This window comes from Artemia franciscana, chromosome 7 (assembly GCF_032884065.1).
Source record: "Artemia franciscana chromosome 7, ASM3288406v1, whole genome shotgun sequence".
Classification (NCBI taxonomy): Eukaryota; Metazoa; Arthropoda; class Branchiopoda; order Anostraca; family Artemiidae; genus Artemia; species Artemia franciscana.
The window spans coordinates 20,073,979-20,094,403 of NC_088869.1; the positions used below are offsets into that span (position 1 = coordinate 20,073,979).

Below are 20,425 nucleotides of genomic sequence, written 5' to 3' on the forward strand. Positions count from 1 at the left end.
AAATATCTAGTTTAATATAACTTTTCGTTAAGCTGTATATATTTAATCACGCGTTTTGTGCGTTAGAATGGTAATTAAAAGGATAAGCCAGTTAAATTAAACGAAGGATTCGAGTTATGAGTGGGGGGAGGGTCTTTTCGTGTAGTTAGCTGATTCCTTGTCAAGTCTTGGTTGAGGATTTTAAAAGAAATCGGAACTACATCCTGCCAAGACCAGGGTCGTAATTTGATATGGGGCGGGCCGAGCAACTGCCCACCCAACCCCAGTTTGCCCTCTCCCCTTCTGAAATTTAGCGTCTAAAAAATCTTGTCAAAACTAAGATAGGCCTACATAATTGAAGCATCCACAGAAACAAATCTCCTTTCTTTAGTATATTTATGACTTTAAGGTATTATACGGCTCATTTTTCACTTGACTTGGGAAAATCGTCTCCAATTTGCCCCCCCCCTTAAGATTTTGACGAAGTTACACCCCTGGGGAAGATACCAGTAATTAGGTTATTTAGATACAAATTAAACTTTTTTTTATTATGAAACGCTCAGACAAAAAACCTAAAGTATCTGGTTTTTGAATAATAACTTCTTTAGCGCTTTGGGTATATCTGCCATCATAGTTTCAAGTCGCATCCAATCTAAAGAACAAACTTCTTCTTCATCCAAAGGATATCTGCTTATTGCTTTAAGCACTTCGTTTAATATGCAAGATCTATTAAAGTCCGTAAGTGCAATTACTTTTTAAGTCCTCACATGGTACATGGTATATTTGAGAAGCACCTCCCAAAGGTATTCCCTATTGGTTAATTGTATAGCAGATATGGCTGAAAGAAGATGGTAAATGGTATGTTTCAGTCTTGTATGATGTTTAATGCAAGAATCAGATTTTCTTTTGCGTTAGAAAAGGTCCGATATTCTAGACAGTATTTTCTTCAGTTACAGTGGAAGGGTGATATATTCACCACTCCTTATTTAAAAACAATGCCCTTGCACTGGATGAGAAAATTTCACGTGACAGATGCAGCCAGACACCTCATCGCTTCCTATTTGAAAACAATGCGCTTAAACTGCTTGACAACATTTCACGTGACAAGTGAAGCATATACCTTACCATCCCCTATTAAAAAATGCGCTTGCACTGGATGAGAAAATTTCACGTGACAAGTGCAGCCAGACACCTCATCACTTCCTATTTAAAAACAATGCGCTTACACTGCTTGACAACATTTCACGTGAAAAGTGCAGCATATACCTCACCACTCCCTATTAAAAAAAAATGCGCTTGCACTGGTTGACAAAATTCCGCGTGACAAGTGCAGCCAGACGCCTATGGAGGAGGAAAGGGCTCCAGCAAGCTAACTCCCTTTGAAAAGTTAATATTTTGTGATTTTTTGATAACTTTCCATATATTTTAATGCCACTTCGATGAATTTGCCATATCCTCCCAAATAAGTTCCATAATGCGTACTCTCTTATTTGTCAACTCTTGTCGAAACCGTGACTTACTGGTCTTCCAGAATAGAAACAGAACAAGTTCAAAATTGTTCTGGGCATTCGAAATTACAAGTTTAAACCGAAACTATTTTTGTTTATGCTGCGTTTTGAACAGAGAGAAACGAAGATATCGAGTGGTTCTAAGATGTAGGAGGAAAGGGCTCTGTTATGTTAATTCCCTTCGTAACTTCGATGTTTTGCGATTTTTTATGAATCCCCCTCCCCTCTTTAATGCTACTTCAATGAATTTCCCAGAACCTCCCAATAAATTCTATAATACATACTCTGTTATCTATCAAGTCTTGTCGAAGTCGTGACTTACTCATTTTCCAGAACCGAAACAGAACAAGTGCAGTAACTGGTTCTGGGTATTCGAAATTACGACCTTAGATCGAAACAATCATTGTATGTGCTCTGTTTTAAACAAAGAAAAATTAAAAAAAAGGACATTTAGTGATTTAAGACATATATAATTGAGAATTCAGACAGGTATGTATGTAAAATAAGAGGATTCCCTCCCATTCCCACCAATAAGGCCGTATCCACGGTGGGTACTTGGTTTGAACCCTTCTCTCCCGTAATTTTTTTCAATTTACACAAAAGTAGTAAAATACATTTAAATTAATTTTCGTTGCGTTTTGTAATTTTTTGTTCGTCAATCCCCTCCAACACAAGGCCTCCTACTCGCCTTTTAAAAAACATTCTATCAACCTCATGATTTTCTGCAGTTTTTATGTTCATGGCCAGATACTAGCCATTAATGAATTTTATGGCTGATAGTATGAGGCACATGGCAACTGGGTAACAGTGTGATACATTTTGAGCTGGAACGGCTTATATAACTTACACAAAATAATGCATTTTTGCATGGTCCTGTTTATTAACTTGAAAATGTACTATCGTAAACTGTATGCTTAAACAGAATTACCAGGATTCTTTCAAATGGGCTTACTTTAACTAATCACGTGTCTTAGCCTTTCTTTTGACCGAATTTTATTTTTCAGGAAAGAGAAGTCACCATTCCACGAATTCAGTAGAAAAGCAACCGCCTTCGCCTTGGATGGGTGGTAAGATTTATTTAATTTTTTATAGTCTTCATGGCTTAGGAGCTCTACTTTTCCCCTGACCGGTTGAGTACAGCTATCCTTACTTCGCATTGCAAAGCTTGGAAGGATGGCATAGCCTTTTATGAGGAAAGAGGGTTTTAAGTTATGCTTCAATTAAAAAGGAATGAAATATGCATGGCATCAAAGGACTCGTATTCGGAGTTCTTTCAAAACACGGAATTTCACCGAAACTCATGGCCTCAACAGAGCGTCTGGAACAGAACTAGATAGTTTTTCATTTAAACTCCTGTTTATAATTATTGTACCGCCTCCAAATTTTACTTATTTTGAAAGTATATTCTGAAAAATTGTTTAAATTTAACCTTATTTAGAAAGCTGTTCATAAGAGGGGGGGCTGTGGTAAAGTATGTTATTTCTCTGTTGTTCTATGGTTTCAAAGTTTCAGCATAAGGACGTCAATTTTACTATCTAAACACCTGACATTATGATTTGTCCATATATCCAAATATATTTTTGAAATTTGCTGTGTATGCTAACTTTTGTTTTTTAATCGGAAGACACGCTGAAAAAATTTCAGGAACAAGGGGAATTAGTAAAAAATTTCCTTTTTTAAGCCAGTTTTGACCATTCTCTATGATAATTTAAAACACTTTTTCCACGAAAAAAATTCTTTCAAAGAAAAGTAAAAGAGCTTCATTAAGTCAAGAATGAGGAAAAATAAAGTCAAATAACCTTCCAAGCGTAAAACTACCACAAATCAATATCAATAAGTAAATGAAACTCAAAACAAACGGAAATTACAATAAATAGCTAAGTCAAACTCTAAACGAGCAAAAATTAACATGAGTAGGACTGATAACTCCCAAGCCTTCTCAAGATCAGAAAAACAATTTGCACTTTAATGAAAAAAAAATAAAACAACAACAACAACAAAATGAGCATGGATTGTCTGTTTAATTAACATATACTGATATTTATTCCTTAAAACTTTTGATAACTTTTATTTATGAAAGTAAGAAAACTGAAAATATTTCAAACGTATTTCGTTTCCAGAAAAGTACAAATTTTCAGTTTTTTCTATAAGAATCCATAATATGGGTTGCTATTTGTACGTTGGAGAAACTTTTTAAACAATTGTTTATCCTGACACAAATAGTATATTTTGATTCAATTGATAGCTTCTGAAGTTGACCTGAAAAAATAAAACTTAATATCACTCCTGAAAGATTCTATCTGTGCTCTTTGACAACCTGGATACATTTACACTCTTTCTATCTATTTAAATTGTAAGAGCAGAAGTAGTAATAATGGTATCCTCAAAATGTTTCAACTTATTATCCCCAGTCTTTTTCAATATATTGCCGATGTGTCTTATTGGTAACCATTTTGATTTATTTTAAAGCAACATTTAGTTTTCAAGCATGATGGGTCAATTGCAAATTGTGGGGGGTTGACATGACTAATATCCCCAAGGAAATGGTTGCTCGACCGTTCTACTATGCTGAACAAAATGGCTCTCTCAAAATTTTGACTGGATGCGATTGGAAAATGAAAGGGCTTGAGGGAAGGGTTGTTTGCCCTCCAATCTCTTATTACTCTTAAAAGGGGAATATATAAACAAGAAGAATTAGCAGGTTGTGAATACTATAACATACACTGCTGAAATATCATTAAGAATGTTCTTTACCTCAATAGGCATTTTTTAAGTTCCGCCTAAAGGTGTCTATTGCAAATCGTCGCTATTCATTCAGAAATTACCGTAAAATTTTCCAGGATGATTCCTTTCATTCTTCGTGAAAAGATTTTTTCAACAATGACAACTTCAACTAAAGGATACTAAAGACAATAGGCCACCCTGGACGAGAACAAAGGCGTCAAGGACCGTTATACAATGGCCACCAAGGTGAGAACTCTACAAGGCGTGAAAATCCTATTTTTCAACCTTTCAAGATTCAACCGTGGCTTTTCCCGGACGTCTCATCTTTCCTTAATTTTACTGGAGTCAAAGGGGTGGACTATGCATATCACAGATACACGAATGTTTGCCACCTAGTGCCTCAGTTCTACCATAGAGCCTGTATTTAGAATTGAACCCATCCCCTGTTTAGCCTCTGTGCTTTGGCGCATCAGATGGATACGAATTGACAGTGTCTAACTCTGACTAAAAGCTCAATATAAGAGTATGTGACAACCATAATGAAACGATGAAACGTCCGTTCCATGCTTTATCAAGTTTTTAGTGGGGTTTTTTGTGACCCTTTTGAGAAATAACAAATTAATACATGGAACGATTTCAGAAATGATGATAAAAATAGGGTTTCAAAGTGTTTCTGGTCACAAATCTATTTCGAAATATGAAAAAAATTTGTTGTTATTGAATCTCATTTGGATTGCTACCTTTTCGTCTTCCATCCTATTATTGCTTTATTTTTCTCTAACCTAATTTTAAGCAAACCATATACTTTGATTTTTAAATTAAATCCAACGTGTGAGTTTTTAGTTGCATATGATGCTACCGCTACTAATAACAGAACCTCATTGCAGCGCTAGCTCCCCCAATCATAAAATACTGGTAAAACTTACGCCCCCGTTCCACCTTATTCAAAGCTTCTGCTGTCACTATCTATCAAGAGATCCACAAATATTTGGTGTGGCTTATGTTACCTAGCCTAACATGTGGTGACCAGAATTTCACTCGCTTGTTTATGGACCATACGGAAGCACTAGGTACAGCTACCTCTGTCCATTCAAAGGTAATGCTCACACCACCAAAGTCATTATTTCATGATAAACATGTTGAGTAAGGTCTAGCCACTCAATCCATAAGGAGTCATGTTTGTTATCTCCTCACCGAGCTTTACTTATAATACTATGGTTAAACAACGTCTTCGAGAAACAGTTCGCTTGTCTTCCTCTTGTTTTCTTTAGAGTCCACTCTTCTGTGGTATATTCAAGGATGTATCACACAATCTTTTAAAAACCGTTAGAATGTCATCATCTTCTTTATTTAAACTCCGTTCTTTTGCGACATATTGAAGGATATGTCGTAAAATCCTTGGAAATCATTTATCATGTCTTCCTCTTTTTCTATATAGTCCATGCTTCTGTGACATATTCAAGGATGCATCGAAGAATCTTTGTAATTAGTTAGTGTCCTTCCTCTTCTTTCTTCAGAATCATGCTTTTGCGACATTTTTTAGGACATGTCGCAAAATCTATGAAAAATATCTAGTATGTCTTCCTCTTTGGTTTTAGAGTCCGGGCTTGAGACATATTTAGCTACAGCCATCGCTATTGCCACGGATATGCTCTCTCGTTACTTCAAAATGGAGAAGATAATCTCATCATTCAATTCCGCTTTAACAAGGAACATGTTGGTCATATTTCTGTCAAATTCGGCAGTTATCGTTTCATAGACTATTGTTTCATTCTATCTGGTTTAAATAACAGTAGAGCGTCTTTAGCGTTTTGGACATGCAGACGTCCAGCAGCGTTAGCAGACATCCGTCCAAATTTATTGCAACAACGGTGTTTTTGGTTTCTTTTATTTCACGCCACTTCCACATCTGCTGGCATTTTAACTCAAAAATGGAATCTGCGGATATTTGGACCTCGAAATTAGGTGGTCTTCAGTCAATTTTTCTGGACATTATATTTCAAGCTGTGTTTGAGAATAATAGTAAAAGACTATTTTGCAGCTATTAAGACTTAAAACACCAAGACAACCACGATGAGAGATAATTAGGACACTTATTTGTTCATAAAGAGGGAGCGATTCAGCAAGTTTGGAGGTACGGGTCAGAGGGACAAATCTTTACCCAGCTCGCTGCAACTGTGTAAGTTCCACGGCCACTCAGTTTAATTTATCTTTTTCCAGGGAAATTATGTAGGTAAAGTTTATTAACAAATCAACCAAATTTAGATCGACAGAATCTTAGTCATTTTAGTCATTTTTTTTAGTCAAAATTTTAAGTCAAAATTTTAGTTAGATCAACAAATTTTGTCATGCAGCCAGAGAGAGGGGCAATGATTTCCTGCTTAGCAAGTCAATACTTTTCGCAGCAAAAAATGATGATTAAATATAGGTTTTGATGAAATGTTTCACATAGTCGCTACAAAGAAACCAATTCTTGTTTTGGAATCTCCCCCTCTATAATGAATTGGGACCCTCCAAAATAGGGTTTTGGCTGTATTCCTACCATGGTTCACCTAAGGTAGAAAAATATTCTCTCACTAAAGAAGATTTAAATTCTTTGCCCGGAGAATTTTGGTTGAAAACAAAACCAAAGGAAATGCAAAATTTTATCAAGCATTCATTATTTGGTTGGAATTGAAATTCTGTCAATCAACTTTTTGATGCAAGATATTGTTAATTACAATATTCATGGTTAGATTCTATGATGTGTGGCAAGCAAGGCCATTCCCTGGATGACAGTTGATTGACAGCCAACCTACAGCTATAGTTATTGGGTATTACCTATACGATAATGGCATTTAGTCGACACTAGTAAAACCTCCACTGATGATATGGTTGGGTTTGCCAGAACATGCAATGTCAACATGCAATATTTGAAGCAATTATTTTATTTATACAATCTTTTGTTTCCCATGTTTTTTCTAATATTTTGTTTTTGACATTATAAGCCTCTTGTTAACTAATAATCTTTCCGCTAATCTGATTCGAATGCTAGAATTTTGAATGCCACAAGAAGCCCTATCGCCTACAGTGTTGGTTAATACTTAATGGAGAACACCTTAGATTGTACATGGCATAACTTGGGAGTTGGAATTCCATTGTTGCCTCACTCAAATTGGGCTAAAAATGTGGGGTTGAGTCTTATAAGATAAGCCCAGTCGTCTAAAGTCCTCTGTCTGTAATTTAAATCGCAGGTAAAGAGGGCCGGGGACTCAAATAGCAGGAGGGATCTAAAACAACATCTTGGGGAAGGCCCAGTGTGACAAGGGCACCAATAAGCAAAATTTTGGGGAGGGACAATGTGACAAATTTGCCAATAATTGACCAAATTGACAAATTTTTTTTTAAAAAAAAGGTTGAAAAAAAAGGAAAAATAACAGGGAAGGGGGGTGTCAGAAAAATCTTGGTGTGGAGGACCGGGGTCCCTCCTTCCCCCCTCTATATTAATTGTTTCTTAAATGGACATCGTTTTAACTTTTTTCTTGGAAAAACTGTTTGCCTCTGTTTTATTGAAGCATTTGCTAAATGCTTGAATTATATTCACAGTTTTTACGAGTCTGTGGTTGGAACACCGCAAGTAGCTTTGACTTTGTGAAACTTATTTCTGTCAAGAATGATAACAGTACTTTACAGTCGTAGTCTAGATGGTAGCACTTGGATAGTATGCCAACATTAGAAGCTTTAAATATTTTATGAAACTAATGAAAAAACAACAAATTTACATTTTATTGTCTTTAATTCCATCTCTGTACGGATTAGATTGAGCAACAGAATTCTTGACTCTTCCTTGCAGTAGGATTAAAATAAGATGCAAAGATAAAACACTCATGACGGATGACTGGTGGTCAACTATTTTTCTGAAGTCTTCAGTATTCCTATGGAAGATACAACAGTATAATGAAGGAAGGTGAAAAGCATGAGCGTGCATATTCTCAGTCTTGGCAAACCCATAACTTACAAACGACTTGAAACATTTATACCCTCGACAGATCAAAAAGTCGGCACCTATCAAATGAAGACCGCACGCAGCGATGTCCTTGCATATTTCCCCCATATTCAAGTGTGGAGCTGGGCTTGAGTGGAAATTGTGCATTCATAAATGCCCGCTTCTGCACTAACGCCGAGAAAAAAGGTTTCATCACGCATGAAATGAATTGTGAATCGTGACTTTTGCTGTTTTTTATCTTTCAATAGTTTGTAGAATTCCATTTAGTAACGCGCTCGTGTTAATATCATAAAAAAATTTATATTTCATTAAAAAAAATAGCCACTGATACAGCTAAATCAGAACTTCGCCAGGCATGTTAGTTTCATTTTGTTTTAGTTGTAGGGGAAGGGGCATAAAAGAAACGCCAAAAATGGACGAATTACATGGGAAATACAAAAAGAAATAGAAAACTCATGAAAATTTAATTTTTAAAGGTGGGGGGACAGACCCGTATCCTCCTCTATCTCCCCTCTGCCTACATGGCTATAATAAATAATCTGCTAAATTTTAATGCGGTCCAACGTACGTCCACCCTTCATATAGAACTAGACTTGGAAATTGAGCATTACGAAATTTTGAAAACGAATATGCTGACTTCACTCGCCAGCAGGGACGCGCGTATTGAAGGGCAGGGCAGGTTGAAAATGGGATTGTATTTCCTGTATAATCAGGTTTTTCGGTGTTTTCTATTTCGTTCCCCCCCCCCTTCCGAGCACTTGACGAACACCGAAACAAATTCGTCCGTGTGTGCCTGTTTTAATGGTAAGAACGGACGTCTTAGGCAAACTAAAACGAAATAAAAATAAATCCCTAGAGGCTAGTACATACGTGGGAGAGGTTCTGGTCCATCCTCCTCAAGATCTCTAGATTTCCCAAGCATATTGTGTACTTTGTATATAATTTACCTGTCTTTGCGTTTCTTGGAATTTGCCTCAACCCCAAAGTAAATTCCTGTATGTGTCCCTGCTTACCAGAATTTAACTGAAAAATTGACAGGCAATTGAAGATAGGGAGCAGTTAAAAGGCTTGCACGATGTCCAGCGAATTGCTGCAACTACTTGCTCCTGCTTTTTCAGCGGCGTTCAGCATTGGGTCACTGTGCTTCACTGCATTTCTTAAAGGTGTATTTTTCGAGGAAAAGAACCCCATTTATCCTTAGGAATGTGGAAAATAATTATCTCGAATCTTTAAAGTAATCTGATATTTGAGAACGTATTATCTTAACAAGTCTATTCCGGAAGAAAATGAATTTCATCTTTGCATTAAAAGTTAACTTTTGTCAATGGTAACAGAAGAGAGACTGGCCTGGGAGTCATTATAGCTCTGACTTCTTAAGAGATAGCAGATCAGAAGAGTTCATTCACGGGTGGCAGTTCCATTCGAAAGTAGAAAAGTTCAGTTTTTACTTGAAAACCTTTTGATAATATCAACAAGAACAGAAGGAATAGAAAGACACAACTACTTGGACGTCCATTGATTTGTTCTGGTGATAGCTTCTTTTTTCTTGATATTTCAGATTTGGTTGGCGGGAATATGAACACTCCATTTGGTTGCGAAACCCCACGATTTCTTAAATCGACCACCATGTGAGAACGAGTGAAAAAGTCGTCTTGAACTTGGTAGTGTCTTCTATAGAAAAGGCAGTGTCTCACTGACTGATCCTGATCAGGCGTCACGCAGAGGGAAACCAGTCCCTTTCACCTGCGGGAGACTCATTATTATGGGAAATAGTTCGAATCTAACATGCGGTACTTGGGGCTAAGCGCTGATCTTGACGAGACCTCATGTCGTTTAAAACGAAAATTTCGCGGTAAGTTGACTAACGGGAACGGTAGTAGCATGGTTCCTTCGACAATAAAGATTTAAGGCCCTATTCAACTTCATTTTGCAACTCAAAGAAAAAGTTGTCAATACTAATTCTAATTTCAGAAGCCTGACTATGCGCGTTTGTTGCAAAAGACTAAGGAAGCTCAGCGCTTACTGAAAAAGAGTAAAATGATAATATTTTATTAAATTTAAGTGATGTCTCTTGACTATTGCTGCTCCAATTTCGATGCATTTTATATCTCTTTCATTTCCAAACATAAAATGTAAAAAAAAAAAATGTATTGATGCATAATTTTCCAACAGGTAGCCTACTCCTATGCCGAATTTTATCGCATGGTTGCAAATAGACTTGAGTTACTTGCGTATTATTGCGATTACACCCAAGAAATGAAGTCAAGTTAAATCATAATGAAATATACAAAACATGATGAAAATATAATACTTTACAAACAAAATTATGGAAACTACAACAGGGAATTGTGGAAAGTATAATATTTATAATATTTAATATTTGAAACTATAATATTTAAGTACCAAACATAAAACTCTGTAAAAGAATTTAACTTTGTTCTTCATTATTGTTTGTGGGGGGCTGTTGGTCACTGCGCAAAAGTTTCGGTTAATAGAATGCATTCGTATCCCATTTATTCTCCTTTCTCTCTATGGGTCTTGATCAGAACGGCCGTCGGAAACAGACCAGTAAAACTGTCAGATCGAAATAGAAGTCATTACTTCGTTCATACGATCTTTAAAGATAATTTAGCTGGCTAAGGTGTTTGCTATGTTGTAGCTATGTGAGAATAACAATATTTGTTTTAACTCAATGCTAATGACAATACCTTATGCAGGTGCTGATGTTTGTTAGCAACTAAGATCTTTTTAACTTATTTTCCAGATTTATGTTTTGGAAAAAAAAATTGTTTGTAATTTTATAGAAAAACATACAAGGATGTTCAAAGTAGTAGTAGAAAGTTATTAAAAAGAACAATTTTTAATCTCCTACAAGGGAATTGTTTCTCGGCTGGAGAAACAGTGAAGCTGGAGATGAAACCTTAATATGAATCCATCAGAATAATAATAATAAAGCAAGCTGATATTCTAAACTGGGTACTTGTGTATTATTCGGAACACACTCAATAAGTGAAGTTAGGTTCTTTCGTGAAACAAACTACGATGTCAGGTTAGTTTATAAAGTCATGTTGAGGTCATTGACGCACTGTTTTGCTGTGGGTAACAATCCCTTATCCTGGAAAAATGTAATTGCCTCTTTTTCAGTCTTTGACAAATCCTAAATCTTCATTTCAAAATCCATGCTCAGACACTATCTTCTATCACTGTGCGTAGAAAACTAAATTGAGTTTTGTCTTGTGGTTATGAAACCGGATTTTCTCAGGAAAATTCTTGAGTGTGTTCTGAATTGAGTTGAATCAATTGGATAATGAATAAGTACCAAATATTTAATTAAAATGTACCTGCATCGTAGTTTGTATCACGAAAGAACCTAACTTCTCTTATTCAGTGTGTTTTGAATAATATACAAATACCCTAAATTTTCACGACGAAAATATAATTTTGAAAGCCAACATTGTTCTTCATTTTTCAACATTTTCAAATTTCAATTTTCAATTTTCATTTTCAAATTCAACATTGTTCAAAGCACATTTGAACAAACATGTGAATTCACTACAAGATGCAACATGATGGATGTGACTGTGAAATTTTCAGTTTACAATGACACCAAGCTCCTTCTCTTCATGTTTGATTCAACTCTTACTGAGTTGACTTATTACAACTGAATGAAAAACCGAGTTTGAGACCATTACAACCACCCCTGTGATATCTTTATTTTTGCATCCGCTAGAATTTATTTCATAAACGAAACTTGATAAAAAAAATTCACGTGTTGAAAATGAAAATTGAAAACTTGAAAATTTGAAAATGTTGAACAATGTTGAATCTCTTACAAGGGATTTGTTTCTCGGCCGGAGAAACTGTGAAGCTGGAGATGAAACCTGAATATGAATCCATTAGAATGATAAATAATAAAGCAAGTTGATATTCTAAATTTTCACGACGAAAATATAATTTTGACAAATAATTTGAAAGATTTTTTGCCTCTCTTTCGATTTTAACTCTTATTTGCCCCTCCTGATTATGAAATAAAGATTTTTGACAGGAAGCGTTGAAGCAGTTACAAAAGTTATTTCATCTAGGAAAATTCCGTTGCAAAAAATCAGTGTGGGGCATGATTTCACAAATAGCTGGAGGCTTTTACAATATACTCTACCGTTTTCTTGTATTTGCTTTTATAAATTGTCCTTCACCCCTAAAAAAAAAAAAAAAAAAAAAAAAAAAAAAAAAAAAAAAAAAAAAAAAAAAAATTGCTGTTGCTTCAGTCCATGATAATATGCCTCAGGAGCCAGGCCAATTCGCGTCAGTATTTAAAATGATCTGGAAGCGAGTACATTCTGGATACTGACACCGACTGGTAGAATTTCGGTGTTTTTCTACTCTGGATCTGGCTCCTTCGACTGTTGAAGGCAAAATCTGACTACTTCAAAATTTAATATTCGAAGGTCAAGGTCGTATCCAGGGGAAGAAGGGGAGGGGTTACGGTGTTTGAACCTCCAAAAATGAATATAAAAAATTTTTGCTGCGTTTTTAAAAGTTTTTTACACTCCCCCCTCCCAAAAAAATTCTTGAACACGACCCTGTCGAAGGTAAGCTACTTCTTCAAATCACAAAGTTATAATTGCATTTCTGTGGGATCACCCACTTTCCACCATCTGGTGTGGCCTACAGCTTTGAGTTCCACATAGTTTCACCAAGTGTGGCACCGTTCTGCCATTCGTGGCATTGTCCCTCTGATTCTTGACACAGTTCTATTCGGTATGGCACACTCTTAACATGCCTTGCACGATTCACCTTGTGTACGTGATTTTTTGAAGTTGATCTGTGTGAGTCCAAAATGTCAAGAAAATGTCAAAATGTCAAAATGTATAGGCGGAATGCTCACACTGACAGGACGAATTTCAAAATGAAGTAATAACCCCGAAGAATTTGATATTAAAGTTTGTAAAGCTGCCCGAGCCAGACTTAATTTATTTTCGTTGTTTCCTATTCTTGAATTAAGATGGCCAAAACTCCTAACCCATAATTTTTTTAAAATAACTGAACAGTTTGAGGTCGTTTTGTTGGTCGAAAATTTATTTATCAATCGATAACACAAACAAAAGCTGGAGCGAAAATATTATATTCACTTAGTGGGGCTAATTTCTAATTACTCCGACTTCTTTAGCAGTAAATAGGGGCCAGCCCCTTCTCTAATGGGAGCAATGTTCCTAAATTTCTAGTGAGTTAACACATCTAATTTTAAAATTCAAATAATATTATGAGTCTTCCTCCACTATTGTCCTATTCTTTGGGATTTCTATTGGTTATATGCATAATTCCCCTTATTTTCTAAAAAAAAACCTTTGCAAATTCTTTCGAATTTGGAGGGATAATGTGAAACTATTGATGAAGGAACGAGTTTTTGTTATTCCACAAAATTTGCTTTGTAGGTCCATATAATGTTAGAGGGTTTTCACAAAATTTCTCTAGGGACATATCCTTCTTGGGTGGGGATTTTTTTTTTTAGGGTTTTACGAAAATAATTAAAATACCCATCAAAATTTGTTTATATGTACTATATTATGTTTTCACGAGCTGGACAACGTTCTGAGGGGTCAAACCCGGAACCCCCCTTCCCCTCTTGATACGGCCTTTTACATACCTCAGTCTTTGTGAGTGTTATTCCCTATTAAAGAGAAGGGGCAAAAATTCAAGAAATGTAGGAGGGAGTATGGGAAAGGGGCTTTTTTTAATTTAATGAAAATACTTCATAATTTTTTCCATATTCTTTTTTTCAAATCCTACCCTAATTAGTTCCCTGGTTTGAGACGTTTGAAGCACTTTCTAAAAAGAGCTGTTTAATTCAAAATAAGAAAAAAGTAGAGGTAATTAACTAGTGTAGTTTATCATTTATTTTGTCATTTAATGCAGACATGTGAAGTGTACCATGAATTAAATGTTCTTAAAAGTTCCCTATAAAATAATGAAGTAAAAGTGTGAAACCATTATGCTTTAATTTCACAATGTGGAATAATGGTGTTGGAGCCATTTTGAATTGCGGTTACTGTTAACCACCGTATCTGCTCGCATTTCACAAATTGGTAGAAAAGATGGAGGAATGATCATGTGTTTGGGTTGATACTGGATCCCGAATATTTCATTGGAAAGTGATCCTAATATCTAATCCCGCCCAAATGATTTCCTCTGTAATTTAGGGACGATTACCACCTCTGCGTTTCACACGGACATGTCACAATTCAACGGTAGCGGTACAAATTAGTGTACTGCCTTTTCCCATCAAAGCCTACCAACCAACATCAAAAGATAATAGGGCTATTAAATTATGTGAATCTTAGATGTTGAAATAAACATGTGTCGATTTTTGTGAAAATTCCCGCCCAAAGACTTTAAAACTGTCACCTGTGGTGTCGTAATTCTTAATCAGGACTATAATAATATGGATGCAGATGACATTAAAGACTTGCCATAGAGACTGTATTGAAAGCCATAATTAGGGTTTCCATTAACAACGTGCATTTACCTCGAGTAATAAAATCCAAGGATTTAAATATAACATTAGCCGAAAATAGTATCAGCACGACTCTATCATCTCCTGCCTTCATATTTCGCTTGAACATATAATGCGCTGTTCAAGGTATTCATCTGCTGAAAAAACGATTATTGTCATTTGACAATAATAGTTACATTGCACGAACACAGCTGTTGGTACAACACCCTGTATATACAAACGATTTAGGTTATAGTGCTAGCTGGCCAGGCTATATTTTTAGTTAGGGGATTAAAAAGGTAACTTATTTCTGTCCGTTTGGATCCTTTTCCTAAATAAAAAATCTCCTGAGTTTTGTAGAACTCTTGGGTTCTAATTAAAGCAGTTCCAGTCGAACCTTAAATTAAAGAACATAAAAAACAAAAAAACTTCTTGACGTTTTGGTCTTGTGAGGAATACAAACGAGTTCAAAATTAATAAACTTGTAAGTTTATATTTAAATGTGTGTTTTTATCCCCTTCGCAGAAGAGCCCTCTATGGCAGGTGGTCACCATTGTTTCCCCCGTCCCGAGAATATTACCCACCTACTTGAGACCGCCCTGGACAGACAAAATTTGTCCCCCTAAAGAAAGCGGAGAGTTACCTACCACTCGCCAGCCGTTGGTGAGAAGTGTCATTTGATTCCCAGAAACAGTATTAGCAGGACATCTTCTGTCTCTCATCTCAGATTGCTCCTTAAGGGATCCTTCCTTAAACCAGGGTCGGCACTTATATCCTGGAGTATTGACAAACCCCTTCCCTTATGATTTTGGCAGCTATTGCTGGGTTGAATCCATCCGAACTTAGCAGCGTCTCCCGACCCTGCTAGCAAGACGGCTAAAATTAGCACGAGTATGCCTCTATCTGTGCCTACTACTCTGCTCCTCATGTACCTTAAACTAGGATTAAAAATAAAGAGATGGAAAAGATTTCAAAAGGAAAACTGAGTATAAATTCCATAGAACTTTTTTTTCTTCTTGCCAATCTACAAATCGATTCCGAAACCTATTTCAGGATATGAATTTTCAAGGAAAATAGTTTAGTCTCAGCAAGCATTGACTCAAAACTCCCTTCTGTATGTGTATGTAAGATCATTTATTATTCTGTCGGAAGTTGCCTAAGGCGAGCTATTGTCAGACAGCCGTCATTGACGTTAAGCAAATGACGCCGGAGGGCGAAAACTTTTTGAAAATGCTGAAAACCATTATCGAACAGGGAAAGAGATAGCTTGGTCATTTCCGCATTCAGAGACCCTATTTACCCTTTTTGAATGAAAGTTAGGAAAACTGAATTTTATATTTGTAATGAGGTTAGGAATGAACTCTAGCGTTGTCATTATTGTCATTAATGGCACTTTTTCTATAATGCCATTTTTTAATGGTTTTGTTGATGTTTTTCACTTGTTTCTAATCAGCTCAGAATACTGCTACTCCAAAGCTATAAGATGGAGGATTAGCGAATTGGAAATTATTTTGCTGATAGTAAAATGTTGCAATTTTTTCAAATTAAATCATCTACTTTTCATCTTCAAAAAACTCTTAAATTTGTTTGATAATGCTATTTATTAAGAAATACTGATAAATTCATCAAAACTTTTAAAAGGAACAAAATAACTAAGCTTTCTCGCCAGAAAGGGAAACGCGCTGAGAAAACCCTTTGGCCCGTGGCGTTAATTTGTGAACTTAGGAAGGGGGTAAAATGCATTTTTCCAAATCTAGGGGGTAGTGTATTCTTCTAAATATGGGGGGGCAATTTTTTTTCATGAAAATATAAAAAAAAGTCATCCGTCAATCAAAATATGTAAAAAAATTGGGGATCTTGGGGTAGAAAGTGCCCCTCCCCCTAGTTGGTGCCACTATCTTAGTGATGAAACTTACCTTAACTCTAGAATGAGTTTGGAGTTTTATCAAACTCCATAATCGGGAGCATTTGCTGGGAAGTCGTTCGTCTTGGCCGACAGTCGGTCTTTACTGTTTGACATTGTCGAGTTAAAGAGAGCGCTACTTATTCCATGACATTTTCAATCTCCGGCGGATGACCAGTATCTGTTGCTTTCTCAATTCTCCGCCTTGTATCCTTTTATTTCTGATAGACCATCCCCCCTCTCTCTACTTATGTATTCTCGTTTCTCGGAAATTAGAGATGGGAAAGATATTCCTTACAGAGGAATATCAGGAAAGTAGTCTCGAGTGGTGAATAAAATGGCGTCTGTTTAGGAATAAGAGACCATAAAAATCAATATAACAGCAGTATAATTAAGGAAAGACCCTCTACGGGGAGATGGAAAATGTTTCCTTAATTATTTATGATTAAATTTCTTCCTTTAGTGCCGTTTATTTTTTTGATGTGAAATTTATTGCTCTAGAAATACATCTCAATTTTATTTTCTTACTTGCTTTTAATTCATTTTTTGTCCTCCACTTCTTCATCTCTTTTTCTTACTTCTCAGCAGTGTAACTTGAGAGGTACTCTCGAGAGTTAGACCCCTGCCTTGAAATATGCAAAATTGTACATAGATAAACACTGTTCGATAGAAATTACCTAGTTGGGGATAAACCGAAAGTAGGTCGTCCTCGTCTGGGGTGGGAGGATGTCATAAATAAAGATTTAAAGGAAATGGGAACTTCCTGGGAGGGTGGAAAGAGGGGAGCCTTAAATAGGTTGGTTTGGAATAGGAGCGTGCGTAGCTGCGTTGTTTTGGTGCTGGGGTGAGTTATTAGTAGTAGTAGTCCCTATTGATAGCTTACTGGATTTGATTTCTGTCTATTGAGTTGCCTCTGTTAAGTTTTCTGAGCTGGGTTTAATTCTTTGAGCTGACTGGCTTGACTTATCCGGAGTTGTCCATGTTCAGCTAATGACTAAGTTGAGTTTGACTCTCCCAAATGCGCAGTGCTCTCGGAATTGGAATTGTGGCCTCTTTAGTAACTCTGGTTCCTAAATATAAACAATTATTGCAAAAGATAGCTGATTTTTATTTCATGCCTGATTACTGAAGTTGCCTTAACTGTTATTCAAATACGGAGTTTAGAACCAATTTATTCCAATATGTGATAACAATTGAGTGCAACCTTCAAGTAGAAGAAGAAAAGATGCAGAAATATGTTATTTAAGACATAAATAAATTTATTAGGTTAACCAATTATTCCAATGTATACATTCCAAAACTTATTTATTCCAAAATGTGATAAAAAGTAAGTATAGTGTTCAAGAAGAAAGAATAAAAGTTGCAGAAATATGTCATATAAATAATAGATAAATAAAAGATATATTAAAGAGAATGTTCATATTAAGCAAAGCTACTGCAATGAAAGTAACCCTACGGAAACGACCCAGTCTACTAATGTCTATCAAGTTTTGGAAATATGTGACTATGCGTTCTAAGATCTCACCATTCTTCTAAAAAAAATAGGTAAAATGAAAATCCATTGAAATTTTAAAACCATAGTATGGTTTTAAGATATAACTCATTCTTATTAAAATTCTTACATTTTTCTCAAGGCTGAATCCAGGATCTTTGTTCGTGTGAGGTTTTACAATATAAAACTTTAAAATCGCGTCAAAAATGTGTTTATTTGCATTTTTGCTACGTTTTTACGAGGCGGACAAAATTTTTAGAGGGGGTGGGTCAACCACGTCCCCCCTGTATGTGGCCTTGATTATCCTCCTCTTCGCTTATCACCAAGTTTTTCGTCTCCGTTTATTCATTTCTACTTCTTTTCTTTTAGGGGACGCCAGCAACGCCAGTATAGGAAGCGGAGATGGAACAGGGGATGATGATGACACAGATAGTAAAAAGAATCAGAAGAAAAGAGGAATTTTCCCAAAAGTAGCCACAAATATTTTAAGAGCGTGGTTATTTCAGCACTTAACGGTAAGAAAAATTCTTCTTATTATTAGAGTTTCGGTAGTAACCGAGACTCTAAACACGGGATTTTTGATACCAATATATACATCAAAATAATTGGATTTTTATGCTTATTTTAAATGTATAAGTTTTATCATGTTTGGTTTTACCCATCAAAAGTTACGAGACTGAGAAAATTTTCGTTATTTTCGAAAAAAGGGTGAAACACCCCCTAGCAACGAACAGAAATTATTCCGTGTTTGAAAGGGGCTGTCCCTTCCTCAACGTCCCATTCATTATGCTAAACTTTGACTATTTCTCACAACCTTACTTATTAAAACAATAAAAACTTTAGCCTAAAGAATAGGGTGTTGAGGAGGGGACAGTCCCTTTTATATACGGAATGATTTCTGTTCCTTTAAGTTGAAATGTAGCTCCTTACTCTCAGTTAAAAAAAAAACTTTTTTTTATTTAATCAAAACTAGAATCCGAGAAGAGCCTATGAGCCTCATTGATCATCGGCTCTTTGCATATTTGATAGATGAATGTACTAGAATGCACGGAAAATGTTAGCAAAATCTGTATCGCAGCTGTATCCTATCTACTTAAAAAGGACCGTTGCCTAAATATACAAAGACCAAGTCAAAACACCTTTTTTGCAGGTAATGTTTTTAAATTTTGCGTTGCAAACTTACCGAAAATCGGTTTATCCATTTAAAATAAATCATATTCCAAACAAGGTTGCATCCAGGAGTTTTGTTAAGTGGTATTTTTTGGAGGGGGGAACCCTGAAATCTACCCCTGGATATGGCCTTTATTCCAAGACTAAATTCAAACAAAGGAATTTGTCGTGTATCTTTGTATATCCTTCTTAAAGCACGTTAATAATCTTAATGATAAAGTCATTTTGTTTCTATTTTATTTTTTGAAATTCCCTCTTTTTTTTATACTGTTTATATCGTATAGCTGGTACCGGAACAAAAGCTTTGTCAGAAAGTAATACTTTGCTTAGAACACTTACAGCAATTTCGGATAATCTTTTAGCCCCTTGGTTATTTCATGAAAACATGAATGTATAAAGTCTATTGGGAGATATTATGACGAAGCTTTTGTTATTACATTTCCCCCTCCTACGGTAATGGCATTTTTCTGTCCGTCACGATGGATTTGGTTACGCATGACTGGGTCACGTCGAACTGTGGGACCTAGTAATAGGGCAGATTGCATCTTGTATACAAACAGGGGGTGGGTTAAAGCTAAATTTAGTGAGATCTTTTGATAATAGCCTACAAAATAGCTATTCAATGTCAATATGTTTTTTGTCCTTTTAAATTCATTACAGTGTTATAGGGTGATAAAAGGCTAAATTATATCTTTTAAGCTTTCACGAATCTTTAAAAGAAATTAAAAGAAAGTAAAAGAATCTTTAGCATAACTTTGTTGGAAATTCTACCTCTCTTTGTATCAGAGTCCTCCCTCGTGACGACTGGTACAATAGGCTAAAGCCCCCTCCTGGAAATTCCTCTTTATAGAGGTCTCGTTTGTGTACCGGGAATGACAATGGGGGGGGGGTCGCCCTCTAGACTTGAAAAATACTTTTTTTTGTATTTCATTAAAAAATGAAACCTCTCCCCTCTTAGACTATCAAAAATATCTCTTTTTGCATCTTTATTTAACAAAATGATGTGTAGGCTACACTTTTATAAAGCAACTTTAATAACTCTATTGAATATCTATTTTAGTAACTATTTTAGTAACTCTATTATAAATATCTATTGATCTACTTGATTTATGATTACCTTTATTGATTAGTGTCTAGGGCGTATCCAACATTTTTTTAGGGGGAGAGGGGGTAA

At 35.7% G+C, this 20,425-nt stretch overlaps 1 protein-coding gene across 2 annotated transcripts in view; it reads left to right on the forward strand.

Moving 5' to 3' along the window:
- Positions 1-20,425, forward strand: part of LOC136028960 (homeobox protein homothorax-like) — a 199,741-nt gene that overhangs the window by 115,351 nt on the left and 63,965 nt on the right. For both annotated transcript variants that reach the window (XM_065706955.1, XM_065706956.1), the window contains exons 9-10: positions 2,492-2,554; positions 18,451-18,596. In XM_065706955.1, coding sequence (XP_065563027.1) covers positions 2,492-2,554; positions 18,451-18,596 — 209 coding nt within the window. The remainder of the gene's footprint in view (positions 1-2,491; positions 2,555-18,450; positions 18,597-20,425) is intronic.